At 36.1% G+C, this 18,199-nt stretch overlaps 1 protein-coding gene across 2 annotated transcripts in view; it reads left to right on the forward strand.

Annotated features, from left to right (window-relative positions):
- ksr (kinase suppressor of ras) overlaps positions 1-16,548 on the forward strand; it is a 57,154-nt gene extending 40,606 nt beyond the window's left edge. For both annotated transcript variants that reach the window (XM_083128378.1, XM_083128379.1), the window contains exons 14-17: positions 423-556; positions 2,366-2,503; positions 10,990-11,119; positions 15,925-16,548. In XM_083128378.1, the coding sequence (XP_082984504.1) occupies positions 423-556; positions 2,366-2,503; positions 10,990-11,119; positions 15,925-16,077 (555 nt within the window). In that variant the 3' untranslated portion in view covers positions 16,078-16,548. The remainder of the gene's footprint in view (positions 1-422; positions 557-2,365; positions 2,504-10,989; positions 11,120-15,924) is intronic.
- Positions 16,549-18,199: the final 1,651 nt, after the last annotated feature.

The raw sequence follows: 18,199 nt of genomic DNA on the forward strand, positions 1-18,199 counted from the left end.
GGACTCACATCATTATTTACAAATTTTGAAAAGAATAAATGAGTAATTATACTACTTAATTAATTTCTTCAGTTAGGATCTTCTTGAGGTATGAAGATGAGTCTCTTTTTGTTTTTAACTGACATACTTTTCTGAAGCATGTAATTAAAATAGGGATTAATTTTGTGAAAGTATTTCTATTAAGATGGATCAGAGCTTTATAAATTATTTGCTGGTTATCGTAAATTTTGAGATTTATGAAAGCTCTTTAAGGTAGAATATAAATTCAATTTTATTGTAACTTTTTGCATTGTATGTTTTTGTTTTTATCAGTAAGATTCTCCTTGCTCTTGCCATGTTCAGATCTTTCTAGTATTTTTGTAAATATAGTGATGAATGCATATCTTTTATATAAACATTCTTGAATTTTTCTTTTGTTTCAGGGAATGGGCTACCTTCATGCAAGGGGTATTGTGCATAAAGACTTAAAAAGTAAGAACATCTTTTTGGAAAATGGGAAAGTTGTTATTACTGACTTTGGTCTCTTCAGTGTTACCAAACTCTGTTACGATAACAGGTATGAGAGATCTTTATTAATTTTATTTATATATGTGTGTCAAGTTTTTAGTTGCTCTTTTGTTTATATGACTGTGCTACAATTACCTTTCCTATTGTGTTAGTGTGTGTTTACACGTGATTCATTTACCTGAATCACTTCCAAAAGCAAACTGAGTTAAAGGGTGGCTATTCACCAGGAATTCTTTGAATTACGCATGAATTATTGGCTCCGGGAATTATGCATGATTTCTGTGTGCATTTTTCTCCGTAGACATGAAAAATTGCAATCTTTATTAATCCAAATCCCATTGAAAAGAAGGTAAAAAAGGTAAAGTGATCCCCTGTGCTTAGCACCATGCCATGAAGGCATATAGGGGGTGTGGGGGTAACGCCCCACACTTTCTTGATCCAATCGTGAGTGGGGGTGATGTGATCAGCATCACGCCCCTGACTGCCTTTACCCCCCAGGGTTTCCCCCAGGTACCCATGTCATTCGATGCTGGGTGGGTGCCGGGGCCGCATCCAACGTTAGAAAAGTTCCTGGATTTGAACCGGCCGGGGATCGGACCCGGGACCTTGAGCATGGTAGTCAGACGCATTACCGACTGAGCCACCGTGGCCACTTGAATTTATTCTTATTTATAATTGCCTTAAGGCATGTTTCTCATCTCACAGTTTAGCTAACGCTGCGTGGAAAATCGTAAAACAGAATTCTCTCAATCCGTTTACTTTGTTCGTGTCTTTTGGAGAACAATCTATCTGACAGGCAGAACATTATTGCAAGATAACATATCTTGAAGTTGATTAGGCAAATTTAAGTTTGAAATTCTTATATAATTATCAATTTTTCGTAGATTAGTATATCCCATAACATTTGTGACTTTGGTTTGTAGATGTACTTCGAGTCAGTCCGTGAAATAGCAAATGTAAACTCCATGCCTTAAATTAAATATTCTATATATACACCGTTTAATTGAATTGAATTTGGAAGTTTTGGATACATTGTAATCACATAGACCCTTAATATTAATATATTTGTGTGTGTGTGTGTCTGTGTGGGTGGTGAGAGGTTGGAATAGAAAAACATCTGCTTGCATCCTTGAACTTTTAGAAAGTTCAGCTTGAAAACCAGGAATTATACTTGAATTTATCATGGTCCTAGAGTGGCCACCCTTAATTAGTATACACTTGTTTTTATTTACTTCCAAAACAGGCCTCTCCAAAGTGAAAGTTCTGCCTTTACCAAACTAAAACCAGATTTTTTTTTACATACATCATTTTTGTCATTTCACTTTTCATCCATCTTAACTGTAGGTTTTTTATTTGTAAAGCATGATTTCTTCTACTTTAAAATAAAATTATTTTCTGTAAAGTTTGTTTTGCCACTTTTCTGTATGTTGCTATCATGTTTTTAATTGATACAGTATGATTGTCTCAATTATACAACTGTGAGATGTGCAGCAAGACAATGTTATCTATATATATCAAACCATATGCTAATTACACAAAAACTCCCATAAAAGCAGGATTTTACAATTGTTCAAAAAATATTACGAATGATATAATCAATTTGATGCCTTGTGGTCAAACACTATCCTGAGCAACATGTCTTGGGTCTGGGTCTGTTATTAAAAATAAGAGACAACATAAACTTTTTATGAAAGGCATGACATCATGGTACCATGATGAAACAAGAAGTCACAATAAAACATTGGAATGCAGTTCATTTGTTTGAAATTTCCAATTAGTTGTAGATTCATCTCATCTTCTGATGTAACATCTTGTCCAACTGACAACAGATGCTATTAACATTGGAATTTTGTTACAGGAAAAGGGAAGGATTGAGCATTCCACCAGGTTGGCTGTGTTACCTGTCGCCTGAAATAATCCGTAGTTTACGTGCAAATGAAAAACACGATGAAGATGAATTACCATTCACGAAAACCTCAGACGTTTATGCTTTCGGGTATGTCTAAACTTAATTTTAGTTTAGCATGCTGTTTGTAGATATGAATGGTTGAAAAGTTTTCCATCCCTTGTATTTTTCAAGTACTAGTATCAGCAAATTCTTGTCAAGATTAAACTTCCAGTAAATTTCAAGATGTCAATAATTAATGTCCACTTGTATTAGTTTTATCACTATTGATGAGGAGTTCTCAATAGTGAAGCAGATAATTATTGTTATTATTAATGTACTGTTTGTTGCAACCTTCCATACATTTTGTATTTGCATTTCTGCATAGAATGCAATAAGTTTAGTGCCCCATATAACAATAATTACAACTACTGCACAAGCATGATCCCCATTTTTCTACAACAAATTACTCCTTACATTTGGAATGTGCATAATACAATATCTAAAGAAAATGTTACAATATTCATTTGTAAATTCTTTCACAAGTAATCAGTGTAAAAGTATCTAATGGGAAATAATACAGGAACAAGACAGAAACAGTAAGTGTCGACAAGGTGGACATGTTACGAAGTCAGAGGTCTGAGTTTCGAATCCTGGATAAGGCACGGATATATCATTCTGTTCGCCTCTTGATCCACTTCATAGGTCGCCATGAAAAGTGATGTAAAATTTCTTGCCTTGAGGTTTATGCTGATGAAACAAGGTGTTTGTTCCCATTGTTATTCATATTTTGATTGTAAAGCAAGGCATTTAGAGAACAAAATTCTTGAACTAAAAACTTCCCTAGATGAAACTTCTGCACCCATTTCGAGTTAACGGTAATTGCTGAATATTTGTTTGCCATTTCAGGTTGAGAGAGTACATTACCATCAGCACAATGGACTCGTGAAATATTTTTTCCAAAACGTCTGTAAAATGTTTGGTTCTGGGGTTCAGTATAATTTCAGTTTGACTGTTCGGTCTCTCATAAATATATGTTGACAAAACCTGAAATTTTGATATGAATTGGCTCAGAAGTGTATTGTGTAGTATTGATTACAAGCTTGGAAATTTTAAATTACAATAAAACTTCGTTAATCCGGACTAATGGGGGGGATGAGTGGACCAGTTTAACGAAAGTCTGGATTAACTGAAATAACCTAAAAGAACAATGGAAAGTGCATTAAAATTCAGTTTATAGCATCAAAACACGTTTATTATGGTGTATTTAAAGGGCTATGATGTTTTCAAGCACACTAGGCGTAATATACAAATATTGCACGTCACATTGCTTTGGTAAAACACACACGCAACCTGGGATGAAGAAATAAGAAACTACTTACAATTTTTCGATTTCAGGCTTCAGCCATCTTATTTCAGTAGTGGTGATGATAATTTTTCACCTCATTCTTTATTGGTATTTTTTTTTTTTCCAGAATCAAATACAAGTTGACATAATTTCTACAAAGTTTTATATTTACAAATTTGAATAGTTTTTTTTTTTTTACAATATTGTCTGATTTTAACTTATTATTGAATAATTTGAAATAAAATAGGTTTTAAAAAAATCGCTACTATGTTGGGATATGGTTTGCTATGGTGAACAATAGATGGCTCTGGTGGACTTATGAGGATTTTTCTAACATTTTTTTTATTGTTTCTGAATGTTTTACTGTGGTGGAAATGAAGTAAAATCTTGATCTTTTTTACAGAATTTAGAATTTTATTTGAAACTGAGAAGATAAACCACATGTAGGAAGATAACAAAGTTTAATTTCTAATTGCCATAAAGAAAAATGTATGTAATTTCCTTTTATAGAAGTAATAAGAAAGCTAAAATTTTCTTGACAAATGGCTCCCATGTCAATATCATTCATATAGGGCATAGGCCTAAATACACTATACAGTACAGTAAAATGTAAAGCAATACTTTATATACAATGCAGTACGTACGACGAATGCAATTGTTCACTTCTAGCCACATTTAAAACCTTGCATATTTTTTTTTTTCCTGTCTGAATTAAGTGAAGTCCGGCTTATTGGGATCCAGATTAACAAGGTTTTTACTATAATTTCGTATGTTCTGGAAATGTGTATTATTTATTGTGAATGTTTTGTGTTCTACATTTTGACTTAAAGTCCTACATTTTGGGACATGCAACTAAGCTGTAAAAAAGGCCCATTTACTCATATTCAACACGCTCAACCTCAACTGCATAAAGCAGGATCTACCATACAGAGGCACAGTGAAAGCAAGCTGTTATCAGAGTCCATTATTCTAGGAAATTAGTTACGAATTCAAAACCAGAAACTTAGATCTTTTCCTTTTTATTTTAACAGTGCAAAGTACTTTTATAGAATTGTAACAATCAAAAGTAAATAAATTCCCTTTCTTTATATATCCATAATCACACAACTGTATGATATGCAACTTAAATTTATATTCTACAACTTAAATTGACAAGTAATTAGGGGTCAATGCGTGTATAGTGAATGCGGCCATACGACCGAGAATTCTAAGAATAGGTTCCTCAATACCCAAACTAATATTAATTTAATTAGAAATTAGAATAACAAAAACCTAATATAGGGTAAAGAAATGAACAAATAAACTATAGAATTTTAAAGGAACCACACTACGTAAATTCCCCATCATATCGCCACACTTACCATACACGTTTACAGTCAGAGCTACACCGCTCTTTCCCCCGTGACCGTTGCCTCAAGACAAACCGTGCTCGTTTCCTCCTGGCGGCTCTGAGCATAACAGCCAATCAAATCCAGGCATGACATCAGTTGCAATGTTACCAGCACATTTAGTACATTTGTGGGCAGAGGGTTATAACATCCCCTCCCCCTAGTGTATACCAAACCTTAACCTCTGAACACAAACATCTTCAACAGCTTACAAATCAATTACATTTACCAAATTACATTCATCATATTTTCATAGAAGTTACTCTGGTTTATCCAGAATTTCAGGAATCATATCTACGAATTTCATTTTAAGTTGAAGGGTTGTCGACACAGGTTCCGCAGTAAAATCCTGTAAAATAAAATCTGAACCAGAAACTGGAAATTCTATGACATACAAATTATTTTAGGTGCACCCTGTATATGCTCTTTTACAATGATTTTCAATATGTTGAATTTTTACATACACACTCTCACAATTATCAAACACGTAACATTATCTTTAGTATTACAAAACATTCAAAAAACAATACAAAGAAAGGGATTACTCTAATAAACAATGAATGGTCGAGAGGCATAGTGACCTAGTTTCAACTCATGTTATCAACTCGCCTGGGCAAATATCTCTTCAACGAAGTTACATGGCAACGTTTGTGCTTAGAAGGGTTGTTGACCTCCACTGCCAGCACACTGGCAGGAGTAAGGAATCGTATTATGCGATAAGGTCCCGAGTATTTTAGTTGCAGTGACCTTGTAGTCTGTTCGGGGCCAGAAGAAACAAGTTGAGATTTTATCAAGACAAGATCGCCTATTGCAAAGGGTACTCTCGTAAACTTACGTGAATAAAGGCGATTCCTTTTTTCCCAAGATTTCTGCATGTTTTCAAGAGCAGATTTCCATTTTAATTCTAGTTGTTCCTTTGACAATTGATCATTTTCTGAGTGTAATTGCCATCGAACTTCCAAGGGATCGAAAAATATACGCCCCATAAATAATTCTGACGGAGTGTTACCAGTAGCATAGCTTTCTGAACAATTAATAGAATACTGTATCTCTTTCAATCCTTTCATCCACTCATTTTGTCTGTCGTGAAAATACGCTCGAAGAGAAGTTTTTAAAACTTTAATATATCTCTCCGCTAAATTGCTCTGAGGATTATATTCGGTGCATGTAATATGTTTAATTCCAAAATTGTACGAAAATGATGTGAAATATTGCGAGACAAAGTAAGAGGCATTGTCACTAACCACTTCCATGCACAAACCGCAGTTCATAAACAACTCGTAAAGCTTATCAACTATTACTCTGGAGTTCAAAACTCTTAACCCTTCCAAATGAACAAATTTGGTTGCAGAATCAACTATTAATAAAATATATTTACAATTCTTAGACCGTGGCAATGGTCCCACAATATCTACATGATATCTTTGGCTGGGTATCGTGATTACACGTGAACATAAAATGTTAACAGGATTCTCATTTCGTTCTTTAGCTTTCTGACACAAGTCGCAGGTTTGACAGAACTCTTTAACCATGGACTTCATATTGTCCCAAGTAAAATGTTTCTGTACTCTTTTCAAGGTTTTAAACCAACCACAATGTGCTCCACTATAAATATTGTTGTGAAAATACTTAATCAAGGATTTTTGAGTGTTACTAGGTACACAAATTCTATAAGGCATCCCCGATACTTTTGTTTTTTTGTACAAAACATCCTTGACCATTTTATAATCTTTTACATCTTTATTTTGTCGAATATTATCTGTTATAGGTTTCAAGATTTCGTCTTTGTATTGTTCGTCCGACAAAATATTACTATACAAAGGATGAGACCACATTGTCAAATTGAGGTTTGTGAGCTCTTCCAAATCATGCGTCTCTGTGTCAAAATTCTTATTATCATACATCCTGGACAATAAATCAGAACATACGTTATTTTTAGCAGGAATATGTTCCATTTCGAAACTAAATGATAACAACTTTTCCAAATAACGAGCATATTTAGTGAACTTTGTTGCCCGCTTAATCATCCAAGCAACACTCATGCTATCTACTTGAATTTTAAATGGCCTAGCTCTCAAATAATAATGAAACTTATCCAAAGCTAACATTAGGTTCCATAATTCAATATCATATATCGTACGATTTTTATCTCGATCTTTCAAACGTTTCGAGTGAAAAAACACAGGACGTAAATTACCAAATTCGTCCTCTTGAAGCAGGATAGCTCCATAGCCTGTCAAACTACCGTCGGTTTGGACAACAAAATCTTTATTCATATCAGGCAATTTAAGTACAACATGTTGTTCAAAAAGAAGTTTAATATGATCCAGAGCGTTTTGTTCTAAAGATCCCCATTTAAACTTCACATTCTTTTTCTTTAAGTCATTAAGAGGGGCTACAACTTGTTGGAAATTAGGTATAAATTTCGCAAAATATTGTAAAAAGCCCAATAGTTTCATCAAAGCTCTTAAATTTTTAGGAGGACTGATATTATGAATAGCTTCTACTCTTTTGGGGTCTAGTTGCAAGTTTCCTTGAGAAATTTTGAAACCTAGGAAAAATATTTCATCCTGCATGAATTGACTTTTAGAAGGTGAAATTGTAACACCATATTTACGTAATATCTCTAGTACAATTTTGAGATGTTTCAAATGACTGGCTTTATCTGGGCTAAAGATTATCAAATCATCACAATACCAAAATAAAAATTCTCCTTTAAGATGACCAAACATAATTTGCATAACTCTCGCTAGTGCACTTGGACCTACGCTTAAACCAAATGGTAAGGTACGATACTGCCATTGTCCCGACTGTGAGACGAAGGCTGTTACTTTCTTACTTTCTTCATTAATTGGGATTTGATTGAATGCCCGTTTAAAATCAAGAACAGAAAAAACTGTGCCCTGACTTATTTTAGACAAACTTTCTTCCAAAACACATGGAGGATAAGCGTCAAACATAATATGTCGGTTAACCTCTGAATAATTTACGACAAGACGTTTGGTGTTGTTTTTAGAGTCAATCAGGAAACAAGGACTAGCATACGGGCTGTTAGAAGGTTCGATTACATTTTGGGCTAACAAGTCCGATATTATAGCTTCTAGTTCTTTCTCCTTCTCGGCATTCAATAAATAAGGGGCTGATCTAACTGGCACATTATCTTTCATGTGAATATGGTTCACAAAATCTTTTATAACGCCAATCTTATCACAAATGACATCACGAAATTGATTCTTACACTCACCAAGTTGATGTGCAAAATAGTTCTCGTCTTGCGATGTCACATCAGGAATTGTCTCCCGAGTAGGTGGATTCTTCCAATTTCCATCACTGGATCTATCACTGGGTACAGCAGTCTTCTTGCCTAGTTGTCGTCCTGGTCCTCTTCTTGATGCATTTGAAGAAAACTTGTTAGTAGTACGATCATGGAAACGGGATTTTACTGTAGAAGTAGAGGGGGGATTTTCCTGAAAAACACGTCCAGTATTAAAAATGCTGTCACAGTTCCACATAATAGGAAATTTTTGAGGCAGGGTTTCAAATTCTAACAAGGCTTTGTCCATACGAAACACCATCTTCGTTCTGATATGAAACTTTACTCCCAATATCACATTTACAGGTAATGTCGGAGACACATACAGTTCCACTGGCCATGTGAGGGGCCCCAGTTGAACAGGCACACACACTACTTGCGTCAACTTTAACTGTTCATCGTTCCCTAGGATGACGTTCAGATTCTTTTCTCTTACTTCCACTTTACAAATTTGTTGAATGCGTTCTAAAAATCCTTGGCTTATAACATTTTCAGAACACCCTGTATCTAAACACAGCGGAGTTGGAATGTTAGCCAATTTTCCTTCGACAAACAATGCTTTTACTTTAACGGAAAGGTCTCTATTGTTATATTGAGGCATCATATAAGTGTTCTTATGCTTCGAAAAACTTTGTTTTTGCTGGGGAACTACAGGAAAGCACTGATTGTTTCTTAATAAATTCCCATCTCTAACCGAATTCCCAGTTTGTGTCTTACTAAAGTTCTTACATTCCATGAAATATTCACGACAAAGATAAGCATGTTTTTGAAATATCTTAAGTTTATTTTTCAACTCGTGAATTGAAGTAGGAGTGTCCGAAAATAACAATTGTTGAGACAGAGAGGGATGAAGTCTATCAATCATGAGTCCAACGAACTCTTCTTCTGAAAATTTCACTCGCAATATCTTGGCTCCTCTTAACCTAGTATCCAGGAAATCCACCGGGTCTTCTGAAATTTCTTGCTTTCTTAATACCTTTTCAGATATTAAACTATGCACACTTAGACTGTTACAAAATTGTTTTACAATACTGTCTAGAATTACGTCCCACTTGGAACCTTGTTGAATATGTTGTAACCATATTTTACTAATTCTACATTGAACTTTAGATATTACAGCAATCAAAATATCTTTTACCGGAAACATTTTCTTTTCTATAAGCATTTGAACGGAATACAAAAATCTAAAGATATTTTCAGCCTTTTCATCGTTCAAATTGGAAATATTTCGCAGAAAGTGATTCAAGGTAAATTGTGCCATATTATTAGACAACTTATTCATAGCTCTTCCAGAGAATACTGAAGCACAGAAGGAATCGTCATCAGAAGACGATTCAGCAGAAAAATCTATTAAATTCTGGGACGGTCTTTTATTCACCCAACATGGTTTATGGGGAAATCTACTATAAGTCTGTTTGACTGAAGTTTCCTCCTTTCGGACATCACCAAATTGCAAAGGAGGTTTTGGCAAGGCAGGTGAAAACGGGTTTAATGACTGACCTTCATAATGTGTGGAACTTATAGGTAAGCCCTGGTACATAGTGCAGTCACCAGCAAGTGGCAGCAATGTGTCTGGCACACCAGTCAAGTCGACCGTGTGGAAGGGATTGCCGGTCGCATGACTCATCTTTAATGCTTTCGAACAACCAACTATCCACCTTCTGATTTTCAAATTTGATCAAACCAATCTGCAATTAAATATACTATCAATTACAAATATTCGTAACAAAAATTTCCCAGAACTAGAACCATGCTCTCTTGCAACTAAGCTGTAAAAAAGGCCCATTTACTCATATTCAACACGCTCAACCTCAACTGCATAAAGCAGGATCTACCATACAGAGGCACAGTGAAAGCAAGCTGTTATCAGAGTCCATTATTCTAGGAAATTAGTTACGAATTCAAAACCAGAAACTTAGATCTTTTCCTTTTTATTTTAACAGTGCAAAGTACTTTTATAGAATTGTAACAATCAAAAGTAAATAAATTCCCTTTCTTTATATATCCATAATCACACAACTGTATGATATGCAACTTAAATTTATATTCTACAACTTAAATTGACAAGTAATTAGGGGTCAATGCGTGTATAGTGAATGCGGCCATACGACCGAGAATTCTAAGAATAGGTTCCTCAATACCCAAACTAATATTAATTTAATTAGAAATTAGAATAACAAAAACCTAATATAGGGTAAAGAAATGAACAAATAAACTATAGAATTTTAAAGGAACCACACTACGTAAATTCCCCATCATATCGCCACACTTACCATACACGTTTACAGTCAGAGCTACACCGCTCTTTCCCCCGTGACCGTTGCCTCAAGACAAACCGTGCTCGTTTCCTCCTGGCGGCTCTGAGCATAACAGCCAATCAAATCCAGGCATGACATCAGTTGCAATGTTACCAGCACATTTAGTACATTTGTGGGCAGAGGGTTATAGACAGCATGTCCTACATTTCCCTTACAGCAATGTGGTAACCCTAGATACACTAGCAGGTGTTGAGAGTTTATATAACACCTCATGAATTATTTTTTTCCAGCACTGTGTGGTACGAGTTGCTGTGCGGAGAGTGGCCTTTCAAGGGTCACCCACCAGAGGCTATTATTTGGCAGGTTGGGAAGGGGATGAAGCAATCGTTAGCAAATCTTCAAGCATCTCGAGATGTTAAGGTAAGGAATTTATATTCACTTTCGCAGAGATGGAGAATAGTCAGTGCAGTTAGTATTTTTTTTTTATCTCGCTCTCTAATTTGGCAGGTTTTTATTAATGGCCAATAAAGTCCCATGGTTTTAGGTTTTATTACTGCAATGTGCGATTTTTTTGCATGGGTTTTGAGGGATGCATGAAGACTTCTCAGTGAACAAACACACAATGAAGACTTTTGAAGAAAATAACATTATTTTGTTCAAAAACATTCACATAAAAAAAAACAGCATGATTAAATCCATTAAAATTGGTCCCGAGCTTTCTCTTACTTTTCCCCAAAGTCAACATGGTACAACTCATGGTACAAAGAGTAGAGGTAGCAATCGAAGAAGACATGAGAGTAATGCATAAAGCAGACTGGGGAGAAATGAAAGTTCGTTAATACCTTTTTTTATATAGTAATTATTAGGGCTCGGATTTTTAGGTGCTAAAAATCAGAAAAATATTTATTTTTTTATGTGCTCAAAATATGGAAAATATTTACACTTTATGTACTTAAACATGGAAAATATGCATTTTTATGTGCTAAAAATGTTGAAAATTTCTGCTTTAAACAGCTCTACTCACCAGATGAAATTAGCATGTTTTGCTGAAAAATGGTGAATTACAATCCACCACAACTGTCATCTTCAAATTGTCCATTACAAAGGACTGACGATTGTCTCGAAACAGTGCCTTATACTGCGAAAATGTTCGTTCTACATCACATGAAGTCAACCTCGCATACTTAAGGCATGATATTTCACTCACACTTAAATATCCAATATTGTCTTCCTGTTCACCGTCCAATACATTCGAAATGTTACACATCACATTAAAGCCGGAATTTTTTGCCATGACATCTTGGAGTTTTCTGCGAAGGAATTGTGCCTTTGGTCCATTAATTTTGTTGAGCTTGCTCTCCACTTCACGAACTTCTTTAACTGCTTCTGACAAAGGAATGTCCATTGCTTCTAGTTTCTTGATCGTATTACAGAGGTTGTTCCGCCTACGTTTGACCAATTTCGTTCCTCCCACCCTGCACTCAGAATGAACTCACCCAACCTTGGTCAGGCATGTTTGTCAGTGTAGTGTGTGAGCTGTAAAAGTGTGGTTGTGTTTTCTCACTGAGCCAAAAATCCCGCCAAAACTGAGCCGCTTTTTGGGAGGAGTGCGTTGTATAACTTTCCAAGTGTTTGCATTTTCTCGCTTGGCCGAAAATGCTGCCAAAACAGTTGCTTTTGGGAAGGTTTTGTTGTAGCCTTTTATGACGCAAAGTTCAGTGTGTCAATGATCAGGAAGTAGTGTAAGAGCAAGAATTGTGACGTTAGTTTGACTTTATTCAAGAATGTGATCGGCAAGTATAAGGATTGCATGGCCCCAGCGTTCGGTTCTCCAACAAAGGGGACGAGAACACGGCCGTCCACACAAGCAAACCACCAGTATGCAGGCGAAACTTCGCAGAATGGGCATGCAAGAGAATCCACCGACCCAAAGACAGATGGAAAATCATCTAAATATGTCTTTGGAAACTGTTAACAGCACCTTGCACTTGCATACTGGTGGTGGCTTGTGTGCACGGCCGTGTTCTCGTCCCATTTGTTGGAGAACCGAACACTGGGGCCATGCAATCCTTATACTTGCCGATCACATTCTTGAATAAAGTCAAACTAACGTCACAATTCTTGCTCTTACACTACTCCCTGATCATTGACACACTGAACTTTGCGTCATAAAAGGCTACAACATAACCTTCCCAAAAGCAACTGTTTTGGCAACATTTTCGGCCAAGCGAGAAAATGCAAACACTTGGAAAGTTATACAACGCACTCCTCCCAAAAAGCGGCTCAGTTTTGGCGGGATTTTTGGCCCAGTGAGAAAACACAACCACTCTTTTACAGCTCACACACTACACTGACAAACATGCCTGACCAAGGTTGGGTGAGTTCATTCTGAGTGCAGGGGGGGAGGAACGAAATTGGCCAAACGTAGACGGAACAACCTCTGTACATAGGAAACTCAAATTTGCAGAAATATAAGCCAGGTCATTTCTTAATGTAGAGTCACTCAACATACCTTGAAGAATTTCAATTGAAGAAGCATCATCTTTATTCAGTCCATTAACAACAGATGAAAATTCTTCAAAATTTTCTGCATAGTATGCAACAGCATTAAGCCATGTTCCCCACCGCGTAACTACAGGTGTGGGTGGCAACGGTGTTTGGGGATTTTCCTTTTTGAAGATTTCAATTCTTGTTGGCGATTTCACAAACACCTTTTTTCCATTCGAAACCAATTTATCTACATTAGGATATACATTTCTGATTTCTTCACATACCCTATGCAATCCATGAACAATGCACGTAACATGAGTCATTTTAGGATAACTGACTGCAAGACCTTCTGCTACTTTCTTCATATATGCTGCAGCATCTGTGAGCAAAAGTAAAACATTGTCGAACTTCACCCCACTTGGCCACAATATCTGCATGGCTTCATTGAACAATCTAGCAATTGTAACATGATTTGTGGCACACAGTTCTTGGCACTTTAAAAGAAAAGATTTACTTGAAATTGTTTCATCATTTTTCAATAACCCAACAACTACATTTCCCACTTTCCTACCACTTGAGTCCGTACTTTCATCTATGCTGACCCAGATTTTTTCATTCTCACAGATATCACGAATTTTCTGCATCGTTTCTTCGTAACACTTTGGGAGGTAACATTTCCTTAAAGTAGACTCATCTGGGGTGTCGATGTTTGTGTATTTGCCAAAAAATTTTGGAGCTGAGGATGATTCAGCTTATAAAGCGGTATGTCAGCAGAAACAAAAGCCATACACAAATCCGCACAATAACGAGAAAACTTGGATGGTTCTTGGGACGAACTTGGGATGGGGTCACCAATAAGGGATTGTTTGCTTTTCACACGCACAGCTGCAGCAATATGTTTACTGCCATTCACATGTTGGGTTACCTGAGATCGCTGTTCTGCTGTTATGGCTTTTCCACAGGGCTGACAAAAGAGTAGCTTTCCATCAGTAGTAAGTGTGTTCTTGAATTCTGCAACATATTGCTGCAAACGATAGCTTGGTGCAGATTTCACTTTCGGCATTTTCAAACACGCACACACTTACAGAAAACTCGCACCTTTCGAACGAAACACACTAGTGCTTCTCCCACGCAATACCACGCTAAGCAAATACTGTGGAACAATCTGTCCACTACTGAACGTTGAGCTTACGTTTTACCTCTCAGTATGGACAATTTGTTACATCCAGACTGGATACTGTTGCCAGGTTTTGCAGAAATTTTTCCCTCTCTAAGATGAGAAAATAAATACAGCAACTATAAAAAAAAAACCTTTTGATTTTTTTCTGGGAAATCTTAAAAAGATAAGAAAATTTAAGTAGATATGAAATTTTATGTGAAATTTTTGGGACAAAACATTCATTTTATGCATTTATGAGCGAATATTAAGAAATATGTATTTACATAAAAAAAATTGGAAAATATGTTTTTTTATGTGAAATAAAATTTGATATATAGGCTCCAGTTACTATGATCGGAATTTGTAACTCACTTACGAGGTCACATCTACTCGCAGAAAAAATATTTATTTACCTAAAAATCCGAGCCCTAGTAATTATATTTTGCTCTCATAAGTATAATTTTAAAAAAAGATTATTTTTTTTTACCTCAAGTATCTTTAAATGTTTTTTTCTTTTAAAATTCAGTACATCATTAGGCTGTAATGATTTTCTCCAGTAATTAATCAGTTAATTCAGCAACCTTGACCCTTTTGACTAGTTCCCACCCCTGTTTTCGACATGCTGGGGTGTGAGTGAAAAGCTAGTTAATATTCTAGTATAGCCTACGAGCAAAATATATATGGCATAAGGATGTACTCTTATCAATTCGCAACCACTCATAATTGGGGAAAGTGGTAGTAGATAAATACAAAGAAACTAGTACTCACTTTATCCACAAAACTGTCTCTTTTTTTTATTATTCTTAGTTCTATCAATTTCAGTTCCCCATCCTCGTTGGAAATTGTTGCACTTGTCTGTCGCTACGTGCGCTGTTGTAAACTGTCCGTCTACATCCGTGTCATCTGCTATTGCCCGGCATTAAATGTTGTAGTAGGAGAATCCAAGTGTGGTATGCCTGTCCACTATTGATGTTGAGCTCATGCAGAAAGTGCATTATGGTGTGCGTTTACTTGATTTTGGTGGCTATACGAGTTTGTAGCCTGTGTGCTTGACATGTACCTTTTGGATTTTTGCATAATTTTGAGGGTAATTAGACTTTGTAAAATATTCGTGCATCATTTTTGCAGACCCCATGAAAGAATAAAATGGCAGAAAGGTATCTGATACCTTGGCATCGATATCAGCTCAGACCTAGTGAAAAGTCAATTCCCTATGTATGAATATTTGCCACCACTGGTTACACAGTCGGTAATGTCGCAGTCTTAGTTTTTACAATATTTAGATCATTTTCTAAGTGGTGTAATTTTCATTCATTTCTGTTAGTCAGGGCTGATGTCAGTCCAAAATTTAAAAGGAGGCACAACCAGGTACGTAAAGTACGTTTGATTGAATTGGTGTTTTAAGTCTATGCACAGTAAGGTTAATCGGGACTGGACCTAGAGTTTAAAGTGGGATCCAAACCACTATGCACCACCACTGCACGTCAGGAAGACCCTCATAAAGTACGAGCATTTATGATGTTACTCAATAGTTGCAAGTATTGCAAATAACCAATGCTTTGTTTTCTGATTTCAGGATATACTTATGAGGTGCTGGTCGTACAAGCCCAGTGAAAGATTGGATTTTAGTGCTTTGCTGAAGACTTTAGAGAAGTTACCAAAAAGAAGATTAGCCCGCAGTCCGTCACACCCAATTCACCTCTCACGATCAGCAGAGTCTGTGTTTTAAATCAGCATACTTTAAATGTAGCTTAGCTTACGCAACATCTCTTATATGGGAATTACTTAATTATCAAATACTAATCCCCCTCTTTTATCAGTGCTTCTCATCAGTGTCCTGTAAATGCCTATGTACAGTAGGGGTATTGTAGAGAAGATATACTTGGCATATTTCGTTCTTTCCGAGCTGCAATCCACTCGAAAGAGACATTCCTGCAGTTTCAGTGTTAACGGTGAAAAAGAAAGCTTTAATTAAAAACAAGTAACTATCCATCTTGGTTAGCATGTACGTATATGAAATTGTGAAGCATGCCCAACATTTTTTTTAAATCTATGTATACATAAGGAAGAAATGTCGTGTGGTCATTTAATTTTTACTGTACTAAATTTGTTATCATTTATGTGAAGGTTGCACACTGAAAGTGGCTAACATCGAGGATAGCTAGGTGTGTTTTGCTTTAAGTTGCTACGTTCCCCGGATAATTCTCAAGGGAACTACTTACATTTATTGCTCAACTGCGAGCCTGAGACTTATCAGCCTACCATGAAGCCCTCAGGTTGTGGGAAAACAGATAAGGATATGCTTACGTAAAGCTTACCAACTCTCGCACACAAAAATATAATTAGAAGTCAGTTAATGTTAATATATTAGACTTGAACTCACAATTAAACTCCTTATTAGAAACAAAAGTGTATTTAGATCATAATTGTTCTTCACTACACAAATTACCACATTCACATTTCCAAAATCACTTCCATTATTCCAGAAACATCCATCATATCTCTCACCTTACCATTCACAATCAAATGTTTTAAGGTTAGTTCATAACCATAAAAGACTACCCAATTGAACAAAACAAATTACGTCATAATAGACAATTAACATTTTAAACATATTAAACACCTAAAATGATACAATAAGTGGGTGCGTATCAAAGTAAACTGCACCAATAGATAATTGTGGCTAAAATGGGTGATATTTGGGCATTACAATGATTTATCTACCTTTCCTCCCCTAAAATTGTGCACAAAAACTTGATTTATGGTCACTTTTGTGCTAAACTATTATACCTCCTAAAATCATACATCACCTCTTTTCAGATGCAAATTTTGGACAGACACTTGAGTCCTTATATTGATTGCATTCACCCCTTTTTCCTGGCTTTAAAGAGAAGTATGTGTCTGCTTCATTTTCAATAAACTCTCTTTTTTTTTCCTTCACGATACTTGTCACCATAGAAAAATTTAGAACCCCCTAGTAAAGTGTTTACCCAAAGTTGGAAGCACTAACCAGTAGGTTTACCAAAAGTGTAGACAGATCTATGCAAAGGACTGAATTATTAGAATGTTGATCTCCAGCAATAGCTTAAAGAAGCTTTCAGACCGAAGTGGCAACATCGTGGGTACCTGCAGTCTGTTGGAAAGCATTCATTACTCTCCGGACCGGACCTAGAGTTTAAAGTGGGATCCGAACCATTATGTGCCTCCGCCAGATATCAAACCTGGGACACCTTGACGTTACGTGTGCTATTGAGAAAACAGCCCAATACAAGTGACACACAAGCAACACACGCAGCTTGTCGCATCACTTCGGTACAAAAGGTTGCATGTATTTCTGAAGGGCTGTTTCCCGTTACTTGTCGGATCAGTCTGAAGGTAAAGGTAAAGTAGTTCCCTGTGCATATAGCACCACGCCATTAAGGCACATTGAAGACTATGTAAAAAAAATAATAAGATACCTGCATAATTCTGTCTTGCATTACCATGAACAACATTATCCATTTGTTATTGGACAAATGTTGCATTTATATTTTTTAATATATTTTTCCTAATTCTACCCACACAACTGTCTCATAGTCAAACTGAAAACTATAGACTCGTGGACCTTTGATGCCCGTGCCGTGTCAGGTGCATTTCGGTTGGGTGGATCATAGTTGGTGCATTAAGCTCCTGAAGTAATATTTCTTTGAAATAGCTCCACAAATGTCCTTTCAAATGCCAACATTTTTTGTCTCGCCTGGTTCTCAAACCCTGTATCACTTGCAGTAAAGGCAAAGAGTGATATCCCATTTCACATTGCTAATTTTGTTTTTAGCCAGCTTTCAGTGTTCAACCTTGATATAAAACCTTGC

This window comes from Lepisma saccharinum, chromosome 9 (assembly GCF_977018435.1).
Source record: "Lepisma saccharinum chromosome 9, izLepSacc3.1, whole genome shotgun sequence".
Classification (NCBI taxonomy): domain Eukaryota; kingdom Metazoa; phylum Arthropoda; class Insecta; order Zygentoma; family Lepismatidae; genus Lepisma; species Lepisma saccharinum.